The sequence below is a fragment of the Pieris napi genome, chromosome 3 (assembly GCF_905475465.1).
Source record: "Pieris napi chromosome 3, ilPieNapi1.2, whole genome shotgun sequence".
In the NCBI taxonomy this organism is placed as follows: Eukaryota; Metazoa; Arthropoda; class Insecta; order Lepidoptera; family Pieridae; genus Pieris; species Pieris napi.
In genome coordinates, this window is record NC_062236.1 from 2,005,843 (window position 1) to 2,033,608 (window position 27,766).

The 27,766-nt window shown below is 33.0% G+C and overlaps 1 protein-coding gene across 12 annotated transcripts in view; it reads left to right on the forward strand.

Moving 5' to 3' along the window:
* Positions 1–27,766, forward strand: part of LOC125063606 — a 115,569-nt gene that overhangs the window by 64,255 nt on the left and 23,548 nt on the right. For 10 of the 12 annotated variants that reach the window (XM_047670129.1, XM_047670130.1, XM_047670131.1 and 7 more), the window contains 13 exons: positions 1,463–1,581; positions 2,095–2,249; positions 3,147–3,320; positions 6,975–7,020; positions 8,340–8,504; positions 8,928–9,202; positions 12,835–12,983; positions 13,309–13,511; positions 14,196–14,520; positions 15,371–15,513; positions 15,853–15,960; positions 16,675–16,813; positions 17,391–17,594. In XM_047670129.1, the coding sequence (XP_047526085.1) occupies positions 1,463–1,581; positions 2,095–2,249; positions 3,147–3,320; positions 6,975–7,020; positions 8,340–8,504; positions 8,928–9,202; positions 12,835–12,983; positions 13,309–13,511; positions 14,196–14,520; positions 15,371–15,513; positions 15,853–15,960; positions 16,675–16,813; positions 17,391–17,594 (2,205 nt within the window). The remainder of the gene's footprint in view (positions 1–1,462; positions 1,582–2,094; positions 2,250–3,146; positions 3,321–6,974; positions 7,021–8,339; positions 8,505–8,927; positions 9,203–12,834; positions 12,984–13,308; positions 13,512–14,195; positions 14,521–15,370; positions 15,514–15,852; positions 15,961–16,674; positions 16,814–17,390; positions 17,595–27,766) is intronic. The other 2 variants (XM_047670125.1, XM_047670126.1) reach the window with 2 other exon arrangements.

Genomic DNA, 27,766 nt, shown 5'->3' on the forward strand with positions numbered 1-27,766 from the left:
CGTAGCTACCTAGGGGCTAGGCGGGGCAGTGCCCCGGGGCCCTCAAGCTCAGGGGGCCCTCAAAACCTTACCAGAAATCTCGATCGAACTGAAATTTTGGAAGTTTCTCCCATTTTCAAAATAAATATGACAGGATGCTTATCCAGTAGCTTAGCATTTTTAAAGTATTTGTATATTTTTATTTGATAAAACCTAATCAGTTTACACAACAGGGGGCCCCATATTTCAATTTGCCCCAGGGCCCTTGGTTGCCTAGCTACGCCACTGGTTATAGAATATCGCGTTGTAGGCGTATTCTCTTAAAACCGTTTTTTTAACAATGTAAAAACTAGGAACATGAATTTAACTAAGTTATTTAGTTTTATTTTATAACTACGCAAAACTAATTATGGACAACAAATCATTATAAATTTCACACTACAGAATATGACTTGAGAAATCTCCGCATTATAGGGGGGAAATACCGCGTTATATGTGGGACAGAAATCACGTTATAGGGGGGATTACTGTACATACTACAGTTTTATAGAAGACTTTTATATTTACGAAATATCAATAATGTTATAAGTCCAACTATTATATATAAAATAAATATCCCGCCGAGTACACTGAAGGTTACTTCAATGAAAGAGATAGGTTCATTACAAAAGACTATCTCTCTTTTAACTTGGTCTTAAAAGTGAAATTGCTCGAGTATTAAAATCATGAATTATAACGAAACCGAAAGCAATGAGAATATACGCAAGAGTGAAACTTTGCGGCATTAAAATTGCAGGCGTTTTATTTTACTGTTTTCATTTTTAATCTATTTTGCCTTTTTTACTTTTGTGAATGAATCACCAGAAATTACTTCTATCTTTTTATTCTTAGTATAACAAATATTGAAATGAAAACTCTGTACTTTTAATTTAAACCAAAAACTTAAAATTCTATTGACAAGAATAGGTATTTATAATTTAAGTTATTTTTACCCGACTTGTCTATATATATAAATAAATCTCTATATGTGTTGGTCGCATCATGCCTGAAGCAATGAATTCGCTCGTAAAAATTAAAAATTAGGAAAGTTGATGGGAACGTTAGAAAATTTAAGAAAACTTAACCAAAATATTAATTATACATAACAGCTGTCAGTTGTTTTAAATAACTAATAGCGATTGACAGAATGCGCGCTGCAAATATCATTTAACACAGAGCATAGAATTCAATATTCATATCTATGACAGGAAAACGTCTAAGGGTCAGCTCTAGTTACCAATATTTAATAACAAATAACGTTATGGGCTCATCCATTTGTCTTACAAATCGTGAATCTACTTTTTTATATCCTTATAGCGCTAACAAAGTCAGACATTCCCTTAAATTGAACTCATTACAAATTATAGCTACCGTAGACATGTATTAGCTATAAGTGCACATTTGTGTGTTAGCACCCTCTTTACACACACATTTCATTCCCTAGGTTCGGTTTCAGGCAACAGCACAACAAGACAGCTAAGGTTTCCGACATGAGTGTGGCCGCGGAGCAGGCCTTCGCCCCACCAAAAGATAAGGAAACCGCTATTAATAATAATACATTAGGTAAGTTTTACATAAAGTTTGTTTTGTGTTTTTATAACCTGATAATAATTAAATTATCATTTATAAGTACTTATTCTAGACTACTTTATATTCAGTTATTTTAATCTATTACTTATTAACTAAACATATTTTTAGTATATAGTTAGAAAATACGATTATCTAAGATTTATATTATAAACTACAAAAATCGCTTCCTAAGGGCGCAGAATTGAAATTGAATAATAAAACATGTTCTATAATAACATATTAGTGTTGTATTATTTATGTTTACTTTTTGTCCAAGAAGGGTTATTACTACTAGAAGGCATAAACAAGACAATATTTTTTATCTGTGACAGTCCCTGCTTTAGCGCCTGCGTATTTGTGGTTGATTTTGCCGCCATTCCTACTTCAATAAACGCAAAGATTTTTGTGTATTATGTTGTATTTGAATTATGTAATTATAATCTAATTAATTTTTGTTTATCATACCTTTATATTTAGTTATTAAACAAAGTATTTTTCTTTTTTTAGATAAGAAAAGTACAAATCTATCATACAACAATCCCCTTCTCTCCACTCAAGTTACTGGAAATTGTGTGACTAACATAGTTGGTGCAGCTGGGATGCCTAAACCTGTCACAAAACAAACTGTCATATTGACTTACCAAGCGCAACAGTATCCACAAGTAAGTATTGAAAATAATAGAATGTTTTCACTTGACGTCAATGAAAATCGTACTTTATTCAGACAGATTAAAGTTTATATTCACTAAAATAAGTAAGCGTAACTGAGCTATGATTAGAAAATGTATTATTTAGTCATAATGTCAAATTTTAATAAGTAATCTCTATATTTTTTATGGAGATTACTAAGTAATTAAACTTTGATATTCTTCAACACGCTCTATTGTTCAAATATAAATATCGATGCTTTCATATCACAACTATTGGAGTATCTTCTAAATAAAACGTTTCCAGTATGGTAGCGAAAGTTTTTATTAGGTAATTTATTTATAATCGTAACGCCAGTTAAGTTCGGTTGCGGGTGTTGGAGGGATGTTCATATAAATGAAACATTGTCGAAGCTGTCTTTAATTGTTTCGCTGGAATAACAAAAAACTGTAACTTGACTTATTTGTGGGTTAAGAATATAAGTTATGTCGACCTATTGGACATTCTCGGAAACGAGAAGAGTTAATTTATCGCCACTAATAGGTTTTTGAAGTCAAACTTCTTGACGCATGAGGGTAAAATTTTACGGAAACGTCACGAAGAGCGTTTTTGTCGAAGAAAAGGGAGAGAGCGATTGAGACCGATTAAGAGAGAATGAGAAGGGCGATTTATTTTATTGGTCGTACCTTAAACGATTTAATGACCAATTCTTAAAAGACCGGCAACGCACTTACGAGCCCTATGGCAATGTGAGTATATATGGGCGGCTGTATCACTTAACATCAGGTGAACCTCCTGCCCGTTTGCCCCTCTATACAAAAAAAAATAAACATAGATCGTCTGTGATATATGAATAATTAAATGTTTGTCTAAAATAATTCCCGTAAAAATATGCCTAAAACATTGACCAGGATGGCAGAAAACCTCCAAAAATGGAACCACCAAGTATCCGCAGCGCACCCGCGGCTCGGCAGCCTGCCTTCGAAGCTCAGAAACCTCCCGGAAAATACACTTTCCAAACAAACCAACTACCACGGCCTCAGTTTCCCGCAGTGAAGACTATAGATGCCAAAACTACTAAACAGGTAAGGTCACAAAAAATTGATTCATAAAATTAAAAACAGTAGCGCAACGACCATTTTAGGTCTGGGCCCCAGATTTCTGAAATTCTGTATCTGTTTCATGTTCCTTATTCCATCGCGAATTTCGTTTCTCATTAATGCCTAGCCTACCTCTTATAGTATATACTAACATGGAACATTTTGCTACCCTAGACACTGCTCGGTTTTCCGGAATGAAAACTTTTAAGATTTTTCTCTATAGGTATAAACCTCAGAGTTCAAGTTATAAGTTCTTAACTAAAAAATAAAAAATAGGGTATATATATTTTTATATGCTGTATCATAAAAAATTGGCTAAAAAAAATAAGAATACAATTTTTGGGGTGGATCACTTAGGGGTTTGAAAGATACATAGTAGGCGATTCTCAAACTTACTGAATATGCATAAAAAATTCATAAGAATCGGTCGAGCCGTTTCGTTCAGTCACAGTTTAGTATAGGATCGAACATTGTGACACGAGAATTTTGTATAAATAAATAAAGATTTGTGTTAATGCCTGAAAGACAGTGTTGCATTATTTGTGTTTAATTCGTCGACAAATAATATCTGTTTCTTTTGTCGCGTTTTATTACTAATGGTCGTGTTGGTGTTGCATATCTTCCTCCATTCCACTCTTCTGCAATCCTTATTTGTCTTGGGGAATTCTTTGCCCCCGTTTAATACTGATATTTTTAGAGAGAATCTTCTATATCTATATATATAAAAGAAAGTCGTGTTTGTTACAACACTTATAACTCGAGATCGGCTGGACCAATGTTAGTTATGTCTTTTTTGATGGATTTTTCCCCACTCCGAATAGCAGAATAAGTAATAAAATATCGGATAAGTTATCGAATAACAATAAATTAATTAATTAATTTTACGAATGCACACGGCATGTGGTGACATTTGTTGACAAAACTACGCATCATTTTACGTCGAATTCGTGTCACTTCAAGAAATTCCGAACTTGAGGTAAATGAGGAGATGCATAACCAGGCTTTGATCTTGATCGAAAACATGTGTTACCTCATCAAAAAATGTTGTAAAGCAGAAAGTGCTTTAACATGCAATATTGCAATATTGGCGATAGAGAGAAGAGGCCTAATGTGTAACTGCCATTTTTCTTTTGCAATGGCAAGCAATAAAACATTTCTCTATTTGCAAAAAAAGTTATCACCTTAATGAAACCCTAAAATAAGTTTAACTAAAGTAACAACGATATTATTATTAAGGCGGAACGAAGTTAGCCGGGTCAGCTAGTTACTATTAATTTTATTATTATTTTTTTCTACTAAGTATTTATTACATTCTTTCTTTTTTTGCGACTGAGGCGACAAACTAGCCGCTGTGGTATCTGGCAGAATGACTAGCGCTGTGGAACTTTCTGCTCCTCAGCATAATGCTGAGCCAGGGCCAATTACAACCAAACCACACACGCATTACACACTTGAAACGAACCGAATGGGAAAAGGGTTTTTTTTGATATCTCTCATTTTATTTTTTCTTTGATTATTATTATTTTGTGAGTTGTGTGTGTGTTTTTGTTAGTAATAAATGTTATGTCTATGTCTATATTGGCTACCTATCTTGAGACCCTACATTTCAAACAGCAATGCACTTCCGGGGTGTCTGGTTAAATGTGATTGTGTGCCCCGTGTCATTAAAAACACATATGCACGAGCTAAGAATAAATTAATGAATATTTGTTCATTTAGAATCGCTTAGAACTTAATGATCACTTTCATTGACGCGATTGAATTCTTTTGCGTCACGATCTTGTGTTTAGGAAAAATGCACTTTATGTTTATGCATCAAAGTTCATTTTCGTTTAGACTAGGAAGTAGGTCATCCTTAACCTATTTCAGGGCTGGTGGTTTTGTAACCCGGTGTCGTTTGCTGAAAATATCACTGCAGTATGCATTTGTATGGTACACACGAGGTTTTTAAGACGCGATAATATTTAATATTTTTACTGCGAAGTTCTGGTTACAGCCGTTATTGTTTCGGAAATACATATTAGCTCCTTACATATGAATTGGTTTTGTATGGGAGGAACTAAGAGTAGATTTTTTTAAATAGAATATATTTAATTAATCAAAGTATGTACCATTCTTATCTATGCACTTTTGCCATTGATCCCTTGGGATTGGGATTTTTTGTATTGCAAGAAGTATTAAATTTCAAAATAATTGGTAATCTGTTGGAGCAATGTCAGGGGAGTATGGTGGATGTCTCAGACATTCCAATTGAATCTCCTCTTATTTGGTAGCAGTCTGTGCAGTGGTCCAGCGTTGTCGTAAAGCAGTGGCCTAGAGCGACCTAATATCTTAAAATGCTTAGGTTATAGATATAATCTAATGCTTATAATGTTTTTATGTCTAGTAATTTTTTAGTTTTACGAACATTAAATCTTTCCTTTTTATAATACGTGGTTCGATTTCTATTTTCGGCTGCAAATTATTATCTTATATAACAGTTTCAATATATGAGGGTATCTATAACGTAATTTCAAAACAACTTTTATTTTTAATATTTTCTATTTTTAGCAGATTAAAATTGAATTTGCAATTTATCCTCTATAACGTTAGACTCCCATTGAACGGACACTATTAGATCAAAGGCGCTGAAGATTAGAGAAGGTTTATCTTAGGCCTAGAGTGGCCCTTGAGTGCCTTTCGAGAAGCCTGTTGTTATTTAGCCTTTGAAGCATAATTCACTAAATTTCTTCACTTCTTACGGAGTTTTGCTTGCATTGCAGTTTAAAAGATTAACATACAAAAATTAGGTAAACTGAAAACACAGAGTGTGTTTAAAAGCGTATATTTATTCTACGGATTTCTTAATGCTGGTAAATGATTAGCCTTTTATACCTAAAAATTACAGTCAATATTGGATAAATCATACCGGTTTCCTCACGATGTTTACTTCTACCGAACCACGAGAATTACATAGAAAAACTTGTTGCACACGTTGAACGCACGACCTCTGGGTTGAGAGACAAACGCAGCTAACATTGCTCAGTCTCTCGTGGTCTATTTAATTATTCCCAAAAAAAAAATAGGGCTGCTACAACCTCTAGGTCTGGGCCTCATATTTCTGTATCTGTTTCATGATCATTTTGTCAATTTAATAGCCAAGCAGGTGATCAGCCTCCTGTGCCTGACGCACGCCCTCGACTTTTTGGGTCTAAGGCAAGCCTCTTTCCTCGCGATGTATTCCTATACCGTTCGAGCGAATATTAAATGTGCACACAGACAGAAAGACCATTGGTGCACAGCCGGGGATCGAACCTACGACCTCAAATATGAGAGTCGCACATTAAAGCCACTAGGCCAACACTGCTCACTTCTATAAAAAATAAATTATAACTTTTACTGAAATAATGATTGCACTATTCCACATAGAAATTAAGAAAACATTGCTCAAATGTGAACGTAAAGCGAAATTTTGTAACGCGCGCATAATTAATTGTTCGAAAACTACTCTTTACGAGTGCACGTCGAGAAATCGTAAGTCTTGAGATCTGTCGCTCGTAGTTTTACCGTTTATATCCGGAACCTTCATAGTATTCAGTTCGTTCTGTTTAGTGAAATGGTTGTGTTTTAATACTAAAAATGTTGGCTTTTGGTTTTCAGGTGGTAAATACCAATAGGAAGACACATTCGGATGGATGGCGAGAAGGTAAGAAAATATTAAACAGTTATAATATGCTTAATTTGTTTTTATTATTTTTAGTTAACAATTAACGCAATTAAATAATTTAAATTTTATAATTTTTGTTCTAATATTTTTTAAGAATGTCTAAAGTACTATGAACAAATTTTGTCCTTTTTATGTATTGGATTCCCGGAAATCATAATATTTTTATTTCCTTGACCAGACAATTATTAAATACAGTGAATTGTCACGGGTTCGGGCCATTCTGTTGCCGGCTCCAATTCTCTTTCACTTCGGTAATTACTTCTAAACGACATTATATAATCAGTTTTATAATATTACAATACATTGTTATCTTTGTAATTTATTTTAAATTTAATAATTAATTTTAAATTAATTATTTCGTTTTTTTACCAGAAATTATTTAATTCCCATCCACAAGTATAAAGTAATTACAATATTAACCTACATAGTAATAATAATAATTAAAAATTGATAATTAGAAAATTAAAACAATTTTAAAAAATTTAGTTGTAGTGTACCTTTATCGCTGGCCAAAATCAAATAATTTTGTTTTATTTATTTAAATACTTTACGTGACTAAACTGAGCACAGTTAAATTTTTAAGTTGAATAATTATCTAATTACAATAAGACCGATAATAATTATTTAATATATATTATTTTGCCGGGAACTCTATTCGAATAAATACATTTACAATAATTATGTATTTCCAAGTTCACTCTCGTTATATATATTTGGTGTACTCATTTGAACCACTGAGTTGACATATATAGTGATTTATGAGGAGGCCCATCTGATAAGCCGCCCATGGACACTCAATTGATGTAAATTGATACAGACGCCCATGGACACTCTAAATAACGAATATATTACATCATTTAATTTAATTCTCCAGCAATCGCGTTCAGCGCGAAACTTCTGGCCATATTTTAGAAAAAATAATATTTAAAGTAGATGCCTACTATCTTCTTAATATATGTATATGAATTATACGCATCACGTTGTTTGTTCGCTATGGACTCCTAAACTTCTTGACCGATTTCAATAAAAGTTGCACACCGCAGATCTTTTTTTCTTTGATCTTGTACATATAATTCTACTGTACGTGTGTATGTCACTGAACTCTTCTTAAATGGCTGGACCAATTTGATTGATTTTTTGTATGCGTTTGGGTGGAGCCCTGGATGGTTTAGATTCACGAATCAACCCGGCAGATCGCGCTGCAGACTTTCATACTTTGTTTAATATCCTAATCGCTTGAAATTTGCAGGACAACGTCTGTCGGGTCCGCTTGTAAAGTATATTATTAACACTATCAGGTGCAGGTTCGGCAGTATCCAGTGACTCCGGTGTGTGGACAGGGTGTGAGGAAGGGGAATTGTCTCCCCGATCACGCCGCAGACCGCGCAACCTGGAGATGGTGATGCGAGGATCGCATAGCTTCCACCTCAGAGAGCTTCAAGTCGCCGATTTGGATATTATGGGTAATTAAGACATGGCAAATATTTTATCTTAAAGAATATTTCAAACGTAAATTATAATAATATATTTGCATTTGCATAAAGGACAAGTTTGTACATTCGAAGGGCTTTAATAATTAAATACAATAAAACAAACGACTAGAATAAGAAATACGAATAATAAATCAAATATGCAATTTAAAATATTTTACTCTTAAAATTTGTTTTAATTTTCTATTTATGAATTTTTAATTATTATTATTACTATGAAGGATAAGACTACTACTATTACTTGTGTGTTAATTAAATATTTAATATATTTCTTCTTTGCAAATATTATTGGTGAACAATGTGTATGTTACATATAATGTACAATTTGTATTTTATTTATGTGTACGTGAAATACACCTGCTTTTTGGATATCACGGTATTTGTTTAAAATTCCAGATGACGCAGTTATCACCGGGCACGCAGTAATTCCCCTACCGAAACTTCCCAGTTCCTTCACAGAATCTCCAGAAGTAGAACCTGTCCCTTACATCCCATCCCCACCATCCCCACCAGCCCCCAAACCCACTCCAGTTAAAGAGCCCCAGAGCTCTCCCATGTCCACCCTAGATAGATATAGAACAAGAACTAGGCCTTCCAGAATCCAGATGGACTCCAAGAATGAGGAGAAGTTTGTTTTGGACAGAACACAGCCTGAAGTGTTGAACAAGCAGGTTAGTTGAATTACGCCGTCAAGTGTTTCTCTCAGTAACTTTTCAGACTTCAAGAAAAAGGACTATTTTACTTAAAAATAACTAAGTAAGTTATTTTCTTAAAATTAATACTCTTTGGTCTGCTCTTTCTCTTCTTACTGTAATCTAAATCACTTTCGTCTGTAAAGCCACACATTACTTTAATTTAAAAGTACAAAATTGATGTAAAATTTATTCTTTAACAAAGTGTAAATGGTCAATACAATCCAAAAAGAAACATAAAAACCTAAAACCTTTTTACTTTAAAATAACTAGTAAATTATACAAATATTGTGTTTATCTTAAACTTTTTAACATTTGACCACGTCTTTTCTATATTCTTTCAACATTTTATTTTACTAAAATCACCTTCCGGTTTTATATACAGGAATCACTTTTAAAAGTAATTGATGTAAAATTTATAAACACTTTATTGCTATAAAGTTGTAAAAATATGAAGTTTTGTTTAATTTTTGTAACCACAGGGTTGGTAGTGTGTTTTGCAGAGAAAATGCAATTCATGGTGGCTCATTAATCCTAATAAGTAAAAAACTTAAATGCAAAGAAAGAAAGGATATTATCAGCCTCTCTGTAGAACTAACTATTGAAATCTCCTGTGTGGAACTGGAGCAATTCATTGTTGTATGTCTATATTGTCCTCCATCAGCTGTCTATAATAATGTTGAAAATGTATTAGAGGAGATATTGTGTAAATTAGTAAAGTGTAATAAAGGGCTAATTGTGTGTGGGGACTTTAATGTCAATTTACTTTGTCATTCTAATTCAAGTGTACGCATACTTAGTCTTTTTCGTTCATACAATTTAATAAATCAATTTCATTCACCCACAAGAATAACAGCTAGCACCGCAACTTGTATAGATAACATATATAGTGACATAGCCCCTTTGAATGTTTGTATTTTCAATAGATTTAAATCTGATCACACTGGTCAATGGTTTGAATTCCAATTAAGGAAACAAAAAACATGTAAAAAGAAGAAAATTGTGATAACTCCTATTACAAATGACCGTTTGGACAGATTTAGAGAAGCATTGGTCTATAGAATGCCATTTCTGTGTGGCAACTCATCCCCTAATAATTTATACAATACTTTTTTTGGATCATTTATTGATGAATTCAAGAAAGTATTTACTCAAAAGACTTTATTGGTCTCTGAGAAAACAAGTTTCTGTGACTGGGCAAATGAGGAGTTACACAGGAAAAGGTTAAAATTATATGAAATCTATGACGAAATGCAATATAACACTAGTGTGGAATTTAGGGAATATGTTAGGTTGTATTCAAATAATTTCAAAAAAGATTGCAAAACTGCAAAGTCTCAATATTTAAGTTCAAAAATAAAAAATAGCATGGATAAAGTAAAAGCTACCTGGAAAATAATAAATGAAGAATCAGGTAAAACGTCTGACAAACGAACTGATTATGTGTTAAAAGTTAAAGGGAAGTTAATAAAATCTGACCCAGAGGTAGCTTCTTCTTTTGAAGAGTTCTTTACAAATGTACCACTAAATACGACCAAGTCCCTAGATTCTTCACCTGCTGCTGCGATCTCATTGCTAGAAAAATGTGTACCTGAATGTAATATTAAATTTCAGTTTAAACATATAACTTGTAATGATATCGTTAAAACTTTTAAGCTTATTAATTTAAAAAAAAGTAAAGATATATGGGGTATGTCAACAGTCATTTTAAATTCCGTTATTAATGTAATAAGCTCTGAATTGTCTATAATTTTTAACAGCTGTATCGATTGTGGAGTCTTTCCGGACGAAATGAAATTAAGTAAGATTACACCGTTGTTCAAGGCAGGTAGTGAGTCTGATCCGTCAAACTTCAGACCTGTTTCCGTGCTCCCTGCGTTGAGCAAAGTTTTTGAAAAGATAATGCTAGACCAGCTTTCTTTACATTTTAATAAAAATAAACTCTTACATAATAAACAGTATGGTTTCACTAAGGGTCGCTCCACAATCGATGCCGGTGTGAAGTTGATTTCGGACATATTTAACGCCTGGGAAGAATCATATGATGGAGTCGGCGTCTTTTGTGACCTGTCAAAGGCCTTTGACTGTGTTCATCCTGATATACTCGTTGGAAAGCTTCAACACTATGGCGTTGATGGCAAAGCTTCCAGCCTGATGAATTCATATTTAAAGGGAAGGATCCAAAGAGTTCATGTCAATGGAGTCACCTCTCCGGGTTCGCAGGTATCAATGGGCGTCCCCCAAGGATCGATTCTCGGGCCTTTCTTATTTCTGATTTACATAAATGACCTCCCATTCTTTGTCAACGAAGTTCATGAGATGGTATTGTTTGCTGATGACACTTCACTTCTATTTAAAGTGAATAGGAATAACGTATTATTGGACGATGTAAACAATTCTATCTCTCGTATAGTTAACTGGTTTAATGTAAATAACTTATTGCTTAATGAGAATAAAACAAAATGTATTAGATTTACAACTACTAGCGTAAAGCGAGATATTGGTAACCTGAAAATTAAGGACAGTGAACTAAACTTTGTTGACAAAACTGTTTTTCTAGGCATAACAATAGATAGTAAACTCCAATGGGGCCCACACATAGAGACTCTTTCGAATAGGCTGAGCTCTGCAGCATATGCAGTAAAGAAAATCCGACAGTTTACTGATGAGGACACGGCTAAAATTGTGTATCATAGCTACTTTCATAGCGTTATGTCGTACGGCATTTTATTGTGGGGTGCTGCTGCAGAGGTTCAATCCATATTTGTGCTGCAGAAGCGGGCTGTTCGGGGTATTTGTTGTGTTTCTCCGAGGGAGTCGGTACGGAATAAGTTTAAGGAATTAAATATTATGACACTATCTGGTCAATATATTCTTGAAGCCTTGTTGTATGTCCAAAAAAATATAAACGATTTTAAAACAAATGGTGACTTTCACCAGTATAATACGCGAAATAGAACTAATTTGAGTGTACGACCAACCAGGCTCCAAAAGATAAATCACTCCTTATATGGAAATTGTATTCGTTTTTACAACAAACTCCCAAGCGCAATTAGAGAATTATCACTAAATAAATTCAAAGTCCTCGTTAAACGAAAATTAATCAACAAAGCTTTTTATAAATTTGAGGACTACTTAAATGATCCTAATCCTTGGGATTGAATTGCTCCAGTTCAAACAATTTGTATGACAATACTTGGCGATTAAAAAGAGTGGCGGAAAGTTTCTTGCCAGTTCTTCTTACCCGCTCTACGCCCTTGACTTGCGAACTGGTAGTAAATGTAAATTTACGATTAATTTAACTTGACTATTCAAAAGTGTACTTAGTTACCTACTTGAATAAAGATATTTTGAGTTTGAGAGTTTGAGTTTGAGTTTATACAATTAAAAAAATTAACGTATAAACACAATTGACACATAATTTGTAATATGATCAATTAATTTTGTTTCAAATTATTAAGGTTTAAGAAAGGAAAGAAAAAAGAAAGGACACTAAGAAATACAACTAGCAGTACTACCTGGAAATATATACCAATGGCGCTACAACCTTTTAGGTCTGGGCCTCACAACCTACAACTAGTTCAAATAAAAAATATTATATTTGTTTCCAGACATCATTCACAAAGCCATCAAGCGGTGTGGCATCACCAACAGTAGACTCTTCCAAAGAGTCAAGTCCATCATGCAAGAGCGAAGAGAGTCACTTCGGCAACAGCAGCGCATGGCAGAGCCACGCCGCTGGTGAAGCTATGGCTAATAGGTAATTTGAAAGTTATAGTTTCTGCAGAAGAATATTGAAGGAGATCTGTGACATTTTAAAATATTCAAAATATTTTCTTTCATCTTTAACTTATTCTTTGTACAATTTTCTTTCCCTCTCTCTTATTTGCCATGCTTCATGCACCCATTTTCTTTTTTTTCCTTGATGCTGCTCTTCTTCGTCTAAAGCAACAGTTATCATTGCTAGCTTGTCAATCAAAACGTAATACTTGAACGTCTCCCTAGCGCGCCAAAAGAAGTATAACTTCAAAATGCTTACTTAAATTTGTGTACCAAAGTAAATTAACAAAAAAACTATTTTTCAGATCTCAAGACGACGTGTCCCTTGCTCTGAGCGTGTCGAGTTGTGAAGATGATAAGTCCAAATTCGAGCTGAAGGAGCCGAAGCTCGAACCGGAGCCAGAGGTGCCAAAGAAGACAATCGTCATCATGGATGAGCCCCCGCACCCGTTACTCATGAAGTCGCTCACGTTAAGCCAACACGACGCACTGCGGACTTCTATGATGGGTAAGTTCTTGTGTTAATTGTAACCTTCAAGTTATAGCCTCAATATAGTTATTTGTAATTGGGAAAGGATAGAGACATTTTATTTATTTTACATTTTACGTTCCAAGACCAAAGTAATAATAGCAGCAGTGTTGGCCTACTGGCTTCAGCGACTCTCATTCCTGAGGTCGTAGGTTCGATCCTCGGCTGGCACTAATGGACTTTTATGTGAGCATTTAACATTCGCTCGTACGGTGAAGGTAAATCACAATAACCATACATTCAAGGTCGGGCACAATAAACATACATTGTTAGAACAGCCTATTCGCTAAAATTATATAATTATTTATTTATTTATACTTCATTGCCATAATACACATAATTATACATATAAAAAAGTAAGCAGGTTACATAAGTTATTAGGCAACGGGCGGCCTTATAGCTAACAAGCGATTTCTTCCAGGCAACGTTATTTACCTAATTTAATCTAAAATAAAGATAGTAGTTGGCCGAGTGGCTGGCTGAAATTGTATACTCCTAGCTGTGCCCCAATGGACTGTTCTGTTTATCACTCTCTCATACGGTGAAGGAAAACATCGTGAGGAAACCGGCTTCAGACCTAAGCAGTTAACACACAGAAGGCTGATCGCCTACTTGCCTGTTAAGATATAATGTAACGAAGTTCAAATGAATGTTTTTGTCCAGGTTCAATGACAAGTTCAAACTACAGTACAACAAGCACATGCACAAACCAAAGCAACCACAACACGTTGACCCTCACCCTTGAAGAGGCCAAATTCGATATGTCCGCCTTAGAAGCCTCAACTCAAAGCCTTATTGATGATGAGACGTCCCCGGCCGATTCCCTCATCTCCTCCACCAGCACCAGTGACTCGAATAACGATCTGCACTGTACAGAGGCGCCATCTATATCCAGTGCCTATCAAACGGCGAATACAAAGACAAAATCGGAACAAATTGTGGAAGACGATCTTGATGGTGAAGTTTTGACTGCTGTTAAGGAACTGAGGTTCGTCATTTCATATAATAATTTAAAAAAAAATGACTTTTTTATTATTTTTTGAGTTATCAAAACTGTTTTTTGGTACTTACAGTAGCATATTAAATCTAATTTTAGTAACTTAAACTATCCTTATTGAACCCAACTTTTTGACGTGACAACGTCTAATCCATGAACGCCGGCTACGCACGAAAAAGCATGACTCATTGTCCCGTTACGCGCATTGTACGCTTGCGCCGCTCTCTTCCACTCGATCGGCCTATGCGTCTGAGGATTCACTCCTTCTTTGTATCCATACAAAATAGAGATAATTCTAGTATACAATAATTTCATCCATGTTTTGTTATGGCGTTGTCACGCTAAACTAACGTCTGTAAACCGACTTTATAGACAACTATTTTTTAAATATTCTAAGTACCTAGAAAACAATTTAATCCATATGATTTAGGGAGCATATTATATATACGTAAGAGAAAAAAAAACTTCGCCGGCCGGCAATGCACTTCTGGCACTGTGAGTATCCATGGGCGACGGTATCACTTAACATCAGGTCACAACAAAAAAATCTAAACTACCTTTTTTGACATTGCGTCATTATTGTTCCACCGTTGTAATATTACCATGAAGATATTAAAAGTGTGTGCCTTTTGTAAAAAAAATAATTTTATAAGGTCGAATAACCGCCATGCCGATTTTCATTCAATACAGACATTAAGATGAATCTTTCTAAATGTATCTTAATTTGCTTATTTCAACATTTTTAATTATTATCTATTAAAATATAGTGTTCTATTTGGAACCTTCCAAGTATATATTTAACTAATATTGAATTTTCTCTAAAACTCTCTGGTTTTTTTAGTGAAGGTAGTTCGTCGGATAGTAAGGACGAGACTCCCCCCTCCCCTGGAACTCCTACTCACGCGTCAGGGTCTCTGTCCCTGTCTGACGGCCGGGACTTCTTTGATGATGAGATCGCTGACCAACCTGGTCTGCTTTTTAGAAGTGAGTAGCCCTCGAAATTTATCTCGGATTTGATTAGCTGTGATTTAATATTTTACTAATTCCATCATAAATTTTATGAAATAGATACAATATATTTCATCGCATTTTTTATTTATTGTACCTACTGATTTTGATTAAACTTGTTTTTCTAATGTTGAATATATCCATATTTAATCAAGGATAATATCGTGTAAATTTTCGAGAAATTTCTCAGATACATAGTAGAAGTTGTGGTAAAAATTTTAAGTGCATATTTTATTTTTTACAAAAGTTAGTATTTTTAAATAAATAATTTTGCATAAATTAACGTTTATATTGAATTGTTATATATTTTTCTAGAAAATAATTACGGCAGCCCATCAGTTAAGAGGTCGGATTCAGACGTTGGCAAAAGAAGATCCAGAGATCACATAACATCAAGTCCTCTCACACGAAGAAGTCCGAAAGGTAATCAATTTCCGTTTAAGCAACCCTTCGCATCGACAAAACAATTACTTTTTAAAAGTCTAAAATGAGAAACCACACAAAATATTTATAGTTACACAACACAAAAAAGTGCGTGCGTACAAGTACATAAATTATGTCAGAAGTGAAACTTCTTTGGCAAACTAATTTTTAAGTCTTGTTTATATTTATACAAATCTAAAACTTTAGATTTCCGAGACTTAGAGGGAGGGAAAAAGGAAGATATGTCAGTAATTTAATTAATTTGATTGTCATTAAAATATTAAGTGTCAAAAATTAATACAAATAATAAATTTAATTTTTTTAATTTAGATCTTTGATAATAATAACACGCAATAAATGATTTTCATAAAATATAAAATAATAATTTTTCATAAATTTTAAAAATAGAATTTCTATAAGGTAATTTGCCTTTCTTACTCTCTCTCAGTCAGTCTCAATCGCTCTCCTCTCCCTTTTTTTCGACAAAAACGCTGCACATCTTCGTGATTTATCCGTAAAAATATTACCCTCATGCGCCTAGAGAAGTTTCACTTCAAAAAAGAAAACAAATAAACTACAACAATGAATAATAAATATAAACAATATAACAAATAACACACAAATCTCCGCGCTGTTTTGGCATTTGTATTCAACCCAGGCAGGGTATTCAATAGTTATATATTATATTTATATTATGTCTTTATTTTGTTATAGTAAATGGAATCCGTAACCCCAACGAGCGCACAGCATCCCTGGACACGCTGTCCAGCCTCGCATCCGATGATCTAATGATGGATAATGATCTTGCGCAATCCATCACAAGTCTTCAAAGTGTGGATGATTATATTGAGAGGTAAACTATTTGTCTCACTTTGACTTGTAGATCTCCTTATTTTTTATTATCATTTTATTTATATTATCATTTTAGAGTTCCAACAACTCTAAAATGATGTTCGTGTGTACATACGTGTACGTTAATAAGTTACCCCTTATTCATATTAACCAATTAAGTCTAGAGCGTGATAGCGCGCGTGATAGCGATAGCGTTGTGAATCAGCCCCGAGGTGATACGGGTGAAAACAAAGTTTTCCATCTCCAGGCTAAAGGGAAAGATCCTCGACTAGTCTACCCTCTGACAAGCCCAGGGCCCATGGGCAAATTTTATTTATGATTTTTTTCTTCTTTTTTTTAAATTGAATTTCGCTGTTGGCCTTAAGGGCCTTTACAGCTCAGTTCGGGCTGTTTTTCGAGCGTAGCTCGGCCTGCATGGGCGTATTTTTTATTTATGTATACGATAATAACGATATAACTACACATTCTTGAGATGTTGTAATATATAATCTGCTCTTAGAAACACTTTAAGATAGTGATTTTCTAAACAAATATATGAAACTTCCTCCAAATTATTGACTCAAGCAATACTTTTGTAGGTTAGACAGTTCTCTTCGTAGCGGTCTTAACTCCTTGGACGAAAAGCAGCTGAGACAGGAGTTGTCATCTTCCAAGACCGCAATACGCCAGTGGAGCCAACTGCTGGAGAAAAATAACATCCTAGATCGACAGTTGGCAGCCATGGCCCAAGGAAAGTCCACTGAATCGCTCGTTGGCAGCACAAGCAGTCTCACTAATATTGGGTAAGTTTGCATGCATGCTTATTATTACCTATAAATTAAAAAAAATATTTATAACTAGACTAGCGGCCGACCCTTCGTAGGGGCTAACAATCATCCGTAATCTTTGACAAATTATTTAATAATAATAATTTATTTGCAAGAATATGGTACAATAATGCTATTGTGGTTCCCAGTTCTTCACTCCAGTTTAAACAATTTGTAAGACTCAAAACTTAGCGATTAAAAAGAGTGACGGAAAGTTTCTTGCCAGTTCATCTTGACCGCTGTACACTCTTGACTTGCGAACTGGTAGTAAATGTAAATTTAGAATTTATTTAACTTCTTTTCTGACTTTCAAAAGTGGTTTACCTATATGAAAAAGTTATTTTGACTTGACTTGACTTGAATGTAAAGTTTCCATATTCTGCCACACATAATGGCGTGCATAGGTAGAATAGAAGTTACAATTACATTGTGAGTCATATCATTATAGTCAATTCTTATATTATTTTATCACTACATCATTACATTATTAAAATATATTATTATGTTAACATTTTTTCTGAAATTTTGCGTCCATTAAGGCGATTTTTAAGATACCTACATACACTATATACAGGTACAACAATACTGAAACCCGAATACAGATAGATTAAAATGTGTGTATAACTAGGCAGAAGCGGCTAAAGACTTTTTTAAATAGTATACGAGTATATTGCAACGAAATTTCAAGAAAATTTAAAATATAATAGTATCAAAAACGAGGAATTTGGCGAGTTCAGTTATGTGCGCGTATCAATATTGTCCTCTATCTATCCTTCATAGTTTTAAATAAATATAAATTCTATACAATTATAGCCCGGTCATTTTAGACAATTGAAATAAAGAAAATTCCGACAAAGCCAAATCTTCGTAGAGACCTTAGGTTTACCAAAAGGAATAAAGTGTCAAAAGTCCCCATCAGTCCCATGTGAGCTTAGGGACTTATTCGGGGTCCAAGGTCAAAATTTTAGGTTTTTTGGATTTTTCTCGAAAACGGTAAGTTTTATCGAAAAGTACCTCAGAGCAAAGTTGTAGATCTTAAAATTCTCTATAAAAATGGTCTCTATGATTTTTTCTCTAAGACCCACTATTTCCCAGATATTGCGCTTGTAAGAATCACGTTCTACATAATATGCACACATTTCCTCACCACCTGTGAGGTAGTGTACTCGGCGCGTTTTTTTTAACGTGGTATCCCCGGTAGGCCTATTCCACGAACCTTTCTGACGTTATTTAGTTCTGACGAATTACAGGAACAATAATTATTTAATAGTATGAAGATTATTGATATGGGTTACTGAGTTTAACTGTCGTTCAAACTTTTTTTTATTACTTTAATCTGACTCATACTCTTCATATTATTCAACTTCAACAATCATGTTTTCTTCAATTTCTTTTTGTTCTTCTTCTTCTCCTTCCTGTTGATAAGCGCTTAGAAATTGTTCAAATGAAGATGAATCAGTTGTCTCTTCATCAAAATCACATGAATCTTCCTCTCTTTTATTTAATTGAACATTTGAGCAAGAGACACCTTGGCAATTGGTACACGCTGGAGAACACTGCAACCCTACTTTTTTACAGCCACATTTGGCACTACAACCTTACTTGCAATTGCAAAAAATAGTGTTAAGAAGTTTTTCTGGAGCAGGGGGCAGTAAAGTTCGAATCGGTTCCAAAGTATTATTTATCAATTTCCAACCCCAGACTTCAGGGTTCAGTTCATTGCCTTGCCATGTCTGAACTTGATAGTATACTCGAAACAAATGATGACTAGCAAATGCCGATGTTGGAGGAAGACAAGATAGCTGTACCTACTTGCTTTTTGTTTCGTGTATTTTTTACAAATGTTAAATATCTGTACGTATCTATGCAATCAATTTTTTTTGGAGCTCCATAAACCGCAAGAAGAAACGGAATTCCTTTAGTAATTAGTATTTGAGGTGAAGAATTAATTTCTGTAAATACTTTTCTCGCAGTCAATCAAATCATTTTTTTTTCAAATAATTTTGATACTGAATTTTTGCCCCTTCTAAACATTTCTGACGTAGTATCGCATCCGGTCATCGCATGTAAAAATAAAATAAAGTTTTGGCATTTTGGATAAGCTGATAAACTTTTAGAAGAATATATTTCTGTCCGTTGATGCGCCTTCCCAGGTTATACTAATAATGTATACATAAAAGAGACACGAGTAGGCATTTTTGCTTGCTTGAGTACCTAAATATGTATATACGTGGCATATGTGTGCATACTATGTAGAACATGATTCTTACAAGCGCAATATCTGGGAAATAGTGAGTCTTAGAGAAAAAATCATGGGGATCATTTTTATAGAAAATTTTAAGATCTACAACTTTGCTCCAAAGTACTTTTCGATAAAACTTACCGTTTTCGAGAAAAATCTAAAAACCTAAAATTTTGACCTTTGACCCCGAATAAGTCCCTAAGCTCACATGGGACTGATGGGGACTTTTGACACTTTATTCCTTGTGGTAAACCTAAGGTCTCTACGAAAATTTGGCTTTGTCGGAATTTTCTTTATTTGATCACTATTTTTATGTCTAAAATGACCGGGCTATTATTATTAAAAATATTACTCAGTTGTATACGGAATAAAACAATCGTATGTTATTGATTATATCTTTGCTCATATCTGTCATTTTTACGATAATGTGAGTCAACAGATTGATAAAGGTACTTTATAGAAACCGCAATATACCATAGGTACTTCATACTAGATAAACCTTAATAAACCAGGTGTATATTAAAATATATTATGGACTTATTAAGCTGCAGTATACAGCTGTTTCACCCTAAATAGTTCGTAATATAAAAATTACAAGTCGAAATTACAAATTACTTTGTAACTAATCATAATTCTTGCTGGCTTGTGGTAAATTAAAAACTATTTTTTTTTTTAATAAAACTATTATTAAAAAAAAAACTATTATTTAGAATGCGTAATATGTAAAAAAACGAATGAAAACTATGTAATTTAATGTTATTATTTTTATGTTGTTTCAAAAAAAACCCCTTTTGTTTGCTTGTATGCCAATTTTCATAATAACAGAATATGAATTAAAATAGTTATGACAAAAATTTAAATGGTTATATTATTTTGAAATGGCTGCCCTGTAAAGTTTATTTGTCAGATCCGTCACTATTCTACGACTATGACGATATACAAACACTTACAGAGAACACACAACATAAAACTAATATTGTATATTTTCATGTATAGGAGTGATTTGATAAGAAATTAATAAACATAATTAATGATCTACATAGCTATTTAGACAATGTACTGAGATAATTTGTTTACAAACATAACGATTGTTATACAGAACAATGTCTACATTCTGTTTTATAAGAAAACATTTTGGTACACAAAATGCTGCGAGAAAATTGTACTTTGATAACTTTGTAATTTTTGTTGTTTTAGGTGATAAATATCTTCTATTATGAGTGGTAAATGTGTACATCTTGTGGAAGAAATTAATTTACAAAGATTAATTGTTAGGAGAGTGGGAGGTCTTTGCCACTTTAGCGGAAACTGTGTTAGATTATTAGAATAAGAATTAACATTGACAATACTTTATTAACCGACGAAACTCTGTTATTAAAATTATTTTAAAATACTATAAATACAAAAATACAAATTTTATTGATTTCTTCACATGATCAAAAGGTTAAAAATACAAAATACCATCCGTATCACCTCGACATCCGTCGTTCCACAACTGAACGTTTCTTAAGGAATTTTTTGCCGCGCACGTTTGCTCCATTACGAACTAGCTGTCCACTGAAGTATTTCCGAACTAATTCAACTTAGGATCATTCAATAAAAGATACCATTCTTAAAAGGCCGGCAACGCACTCGCGAGGCTCCTGGCAATGTGAGCGTCCATGGGCGGCGGTATCACTTTACTTCAGGTGAGCCTCCTGCCCGTTTGCCTCCTGTTATATATAAATAAAATCCTTTATCGGTTATCCAAGCGTACGAAATCGAATCAGTATGAAACAATTTTTATAAAAATAGTACTTCAAATAACTTTTTAATACTGCTATTTAAATCGAATTCATTCCCTCCCTTGAATGTATTATAAGAATGGGTCGAGGTTTTGTCATTTAAGGGCTTCATTATATGGAATTTATGTTAAATTCTTTCGTATAATTAGAACCTTTTCTTCGAACACGTATCGTAAATACTTCCTTTAGGCAGATTCCTTTAATTGCCTTATTAGTCTTGCTAACGAAACAGTTTACTTTTCAAATAACGAAACGGTTTTAAATAGTAAGAAATTTTTCTCAATCGAATTACTTAATAGCATTGCATATCACAAACGTAAAACAGGCGATCTCTTCCAATGTATCGAAACCAGATTTAAGCAGTTTTTGTTTTTTATAATTGAAAGAGGTTTTAAGAAAAGCTTTTGTAGGTTGACAATTGACATACAACTTGCTTAAAGAAACAAATTACTATTTAAAGTGCAGAAATACTGTCCGTTTCAAACTTAGACAAACTAAAACTTTATAGATCTCGTTAAAGAATTTTTGCGATGATAGAAGATTATACTGAAATTTAACAGTAATTTAGTTAGCATAGGAATAACGCAAGAATGGTTGGTACAGAATGTGATCACATTTAAATTTATATCAGCCATAAACACAGATAGACGAAATGAGATCGCGTTCTGTTCGATTGTCATTTGTCAACAGCATGTCCAATACACATTGATAATTGACATACGTCATATTACGTACTTTTGTCCAATTACAAATGAACGATTTCGTCTTTCGTGTTTCATTGAGTTATATATCATGCCACCTTTATGTGTCCAGTTTGTGTTTCCTGCACACCAACTTATTTTATATTTAAGATCATGTATATCTATATATCTATATATATATATAATGAAAATGGTCTTCGTTTGAGGCTCAATCACGCCTAAACCACTGATCGTATCGACATGAAACTACCACCAATTTTTCCTAGATGGTTTATGGCTATTTATTTATTAAATTCCAACGTTCCTTCATTTTTTTATTGCTGTTTTACTTTTATGAAAATTTATCCATACGGACTTCACCGCGGAAACATTCGGGGAGCCTTCCTAGAACCTCTAAACGTCAACATCTGTTAAAAACTCGATTTTCGAAATATTTCAATTTTCTTAGCGGGAAGTTAAAAAGAAGAATAATACAAATATGAAAAAAAATAAAATAATGAAACATAAAATTTATTTTAATTCGTCCAGCAAAGCGGGCGCGAAACGGCTAGTAATAAATAAATAAAAAAGCTAAAATGTTCAAAAACGTTTGTGATATCAGAGAGTGGGCGTTACTTTTGGATTTTTGTATTAGCCTTGGCCTAGTGCGTGGGTTCTCTTATACGATTAGAATACGATACTTTAGAAGTCCTTGGCTCAATCCGTAAAAGTGTATTGCGTATAAATTATTAATACCTTCATCTTGATGTGGGCTTAATTATTTTTATATAGGTATCGCATAAAATATTAATAAACCAATTACTGCTAATAATATTATATGCGACTGATCACCACGCGGCGCCGCCAACCAACTAGTGTAACTTACACGACTTTCTTTTGTATACAATCTATACATATGTAGATAACATAAGCGAATAGTTATAATTGCAATTGCAATAAATAAATTCGTTTGAATCCCGTAAAATTCTAACTGTACTCATCTGTCTCTTTTCATCAAATCAAAAACACAATTTGACAAAAAGAGAGGATAAAGTACTTTAGTCAGGATGTTGCTATATTATACCACTTTTTATGAATGGGTACATTGATTTTTATTTCTGGCACTATTTATGCCATTCATAGTTTCATATATTTCGCAAGAACTGTGTAATTGTTACGCCAATCATTATTAACAGAAGCCGTAAGCTATTCAATGTAATATTAAACATAAACGTTCACGGCAAATCAAAGTTTCGGTATAAAAAATAGTTTCAAAATCTAACAGCGAAAGAGAAATTTCGAACCGCGATTCAAGGCTCATTTTACGGTGATTCCGAAAGGTCCTTGCACCAAGCAGCTGGTTTGCTAAAGAATTTTTATATCACACGATTTATCGTGTCGAATCGTGACATTGATGAAAACGTTTTTCGAAGCACGTGTACTGAGCACTTCAAGAATAAAACAGGTTTCTCATTTCTTAAAACTGTCTTCAAAATGTCTACAATTATAATCAAGTGTATTTTCATATCGAATACCTTAATATATAGTTGAAAATATCAAACTTATTATTAAAAACTTGTTATAATAATAATAATAATAAATTATATGTAATTTGAATTAGAAAAATATCATGGTGGTACAATCTACCACATATAGGGGCGTGCAAATTTGTCTTAAAAGATAGATTTTTACATAGAAAATACATATTACATTACATTATAGTCAATTCTTATATTATTTTATTATTACATCACATTATTAAAATATGTTATTCCGTAATCAAATTAATATTATTTATAATATTTCACTCAAATAATAGAATAATATAATTTCTTTAAATTAAGTCGATTTTTAAACACAAGTAGGAAGATCTTTGAATGTTTTTGTGCCTAGCATTACATTGCAGTTTTTTAACGCGGCGTAAAATCCGCGAAGTTATCAGACACGACATCGTATAACGTAAAAAACGTTTAAGCTTGATGCGCATACGATAAACGATTGTTGATTGTTGAACCCGCAGTTGGAACTTAAAAGTTTTTAATTCAGTTTGCGAACTGACGCGCGCGCGATCGTACGTCCATCCACGATCGAACGAAAACAAGTGACAGTGCACGTGCTTACGTAAATATTGCATTTAATCGGATTAACCATTACTCCATTTAAGTTCAATGACTTAATAAGAAGACTGAATTATCCAACGGATATAAATTCTATTTGCAAATTTACAGTCCTATAAGTAGTAAAAGATGGTAAACTTTTGCCTGTACACGATGTATTAGTGTTGACGAAAAGTGTTAACAGCTGCAGGAACTAGATTGTATACACGTGCAAACTTTACAATAGCGTATTACAGATGTTCCCTTTGTGCCTTGACCTTTTTAATTCATTCGCTTGAATGATTCAACGGTTTGTGTACCTGCATTCCTACCCGCCGATTGCAAGGACGAAATCCTGGATACATAGTCATTTTTATCATTTGACACTCCGCTAAATTCGTCCACAGATCTGCATAATCGCATGCCTGATAGGACTATGTAAAAAAAAAACAAATGTTCTTATTTTAAATATTTTGTCATTAAAACCTCAAAGTTGTCCGCCATCAGTAAAGCCAAATTAAAAAAAAAAAAATTCCCTTCGTGAAAGTCCTGTTGTCAAATTAAGGTCACCATGGCAACATTGAATTTCGTGTAAATCCTTTCTACATACTGAAGCACAAATCTGTTTTTAATGCAACGGTTAGTGAGTGAACTTTTTGTAGTCTGAGTTTTTTGTAGCCGTAATTATTTTCGGTTATGGCTTGTTAATTCGGTAATGATGAAAGAGTTTCTTATATTTAGAAGACCTATCATTTTGGCTAATACCGTATCGATTATCTCCGATCGGGAACTCATTAGATAGTCGAATTGAAATTAGTTTCGCGGTCGTTGACTCCAAGTTTATGTGGGATCTTCAATATAATTGAGCGAGATGCGTCGTCGGCTGTTAAACATAATTTTTATAATGTTAATGATTCATGAGTTTTGAATGAAAATTGTGTTCTTATAAATTACTTATTATTATTATTAAGCCTAATTTATTGCTTGAAACATTCATCCATCTTTACAAAAGATACACACCTAACATTTCATACAAAAATGTTCTTTTTTAAAGAATCTCTTACAGAAGCCTCCTCAAACTCCCTCCACTACAACTTCTTTAAGTTCGTCAGCCCATCGTGCCAGAGGGCGACATCTCTTTCTTTTCCCTGGTGGCCATTTCCACCCTGTTACAGTTTTTTAATGATAACTATTTCCTAAGGAAAGCTTAAGAAAGACTAATATGTATCAACCATAAAACCAATATGACTATGTTTCATTAGATAATACGATAAAATAGTGTATTTAAATGTTAATGGAAAACAAACAAATTTTAAATACATATTTGTTTATCAATGAGATAAACAAAACAAATAAACGTAAATTTTGTCTCCGATTCTTTGAAGTTGATCTTATTCAATATTAACATTCACTAGGAAACATTCTCACTTATAATACTTTATAATTTTTAGACACTTTTTGTTTCCTTGCAATTCTCAAAATCTCGAATTAAATTATGAAAGTGTATTATGCCCTAATATGCGGTTTTGAAAGTACATGAATAAAAAAACATTTGTAATGACCATTTTCTAATAACATCTAAAGAATTTCATTTTTTGGATTTGAATTCAGTTTTTTATCTCATATCGAAATAAACATTTCCCGGGGAATAAAAATATAGTTTAACAGCAACAAGCGTTGCAATTATAGCCCTTTAGGTAGGTACGGCAATAAGTAAACTTTATTAGTTTAAATAAATAATTTAAAGAACTTTAGAGTTAGATAAATAGTGGTTTCAGCGTGTGAGTCTCATCCCTAAGGTCGTAAGTTTGATCCCCGGCTGTGCACCAATGGACTTTCTTTTCTTTTATATGCACTCGAACGGTGATGGAAAGCATCGTGAGGAAACCGAGATGTCTTAGATCCAAAAAGTCGACAGCGTGTCTATGAGATTTACAAATGATCTTGAAACAGATACAGAAATCTGAGGCTCAGACCTAAAAAGGTTGTAGTGCCACTGATTTTACTAGTTATGTCGTACGTGCCACTTCGCAAATAAATACAGATAACTTTACTCAACAATTTTTAACATATAGCTTATGCAACACAAATTTGATTAAATTAATAATAATACAAAATATATTTCGGACTCGAAAATCTATAAAAGTACATAAGAATGTTACTTAAGAACTAAGTTCTGTTTTTATCTATTTTTATTACTCAATTACACGTTCAGCTTCATTCAGTGTTCTTCTTTTGTCTTAAATCTAGATTATATTTCACGTTACCTACTTATCTAATATAACAATAGTATGTGGTAAGAAATATTACTTAATCAGGCTTTAATATTTTACTGTTAACTTTTAACACAATATTTTCAACGATTTAGGATAAAAGTAGGCTTTTAAGTAGGTTCCCGGTTTTTGTTAAAATGTATATATATTACGTCTATAAGATTTCCTAATGTTATAATAAATTAAACCCTGGCACTTGTAGATTAAATATTTAGTTTATCTTGAAACGGGTACATCTCTCCATACTGAATTTAAAACTTTACATGTATGTCGATGTATAAAAATTATATTTCGAATTAGTTTTTCTAGAATTCAAGTTACGTGCTAGTAAAATTATAATTAAGAAATGTATTGTGACATAGTTTGTAATATATATTTCATTACATTCGATTTATTGATCCAATTTGTGCTGGTATTACTTTTAGCTTATAAATATTTTGTAATTTCAAAAAATAGAAATAATTTATAATTCATTTCTACTCTAGGGTTATTAGACAGCATAGACTAAGGATTGGCTTTTAATAAAAAAAATACATGATCATTTTAGACTATTTTACAATAACATAAAAAAGGGTAAATGTTATTTAAAAAACATTGATATTTTTTTAAACCAAGTTCTATACGTGTATCAAGTTAGGTCTGTAATAGGAAATACAGTATATAACGGAGCACTTATAAATACGGCGGTCTAATGCCTATTCATACACAGTTTTTGTGCAATAGTACTTCAACTGTACTGTTAGATAAATACATCGCTTTGATTGACATTATCGTGTTTCTTATCGCATACTACAAAGTAAACAAAATATCAAATACTCTAAAAAAAAGTGTATATACATATAGGCAATATAAAAAAAAGTTATTTAATACATTGAAAGTTTCATTATAACGCATTATCTAGGTAAATAAAGTTTATTTAAATATCTCAAAATGATTATTTCTACATAATTAAAGAAATGAACATTTTTTATTTTAGCATGCAATTATTTACTATTTAATTCACGTCCATTGGTTGCAGTTCATGAGACAAGTGAGTTACAAGAGGCTTATGATAGCTAAAGTATGATACAAAT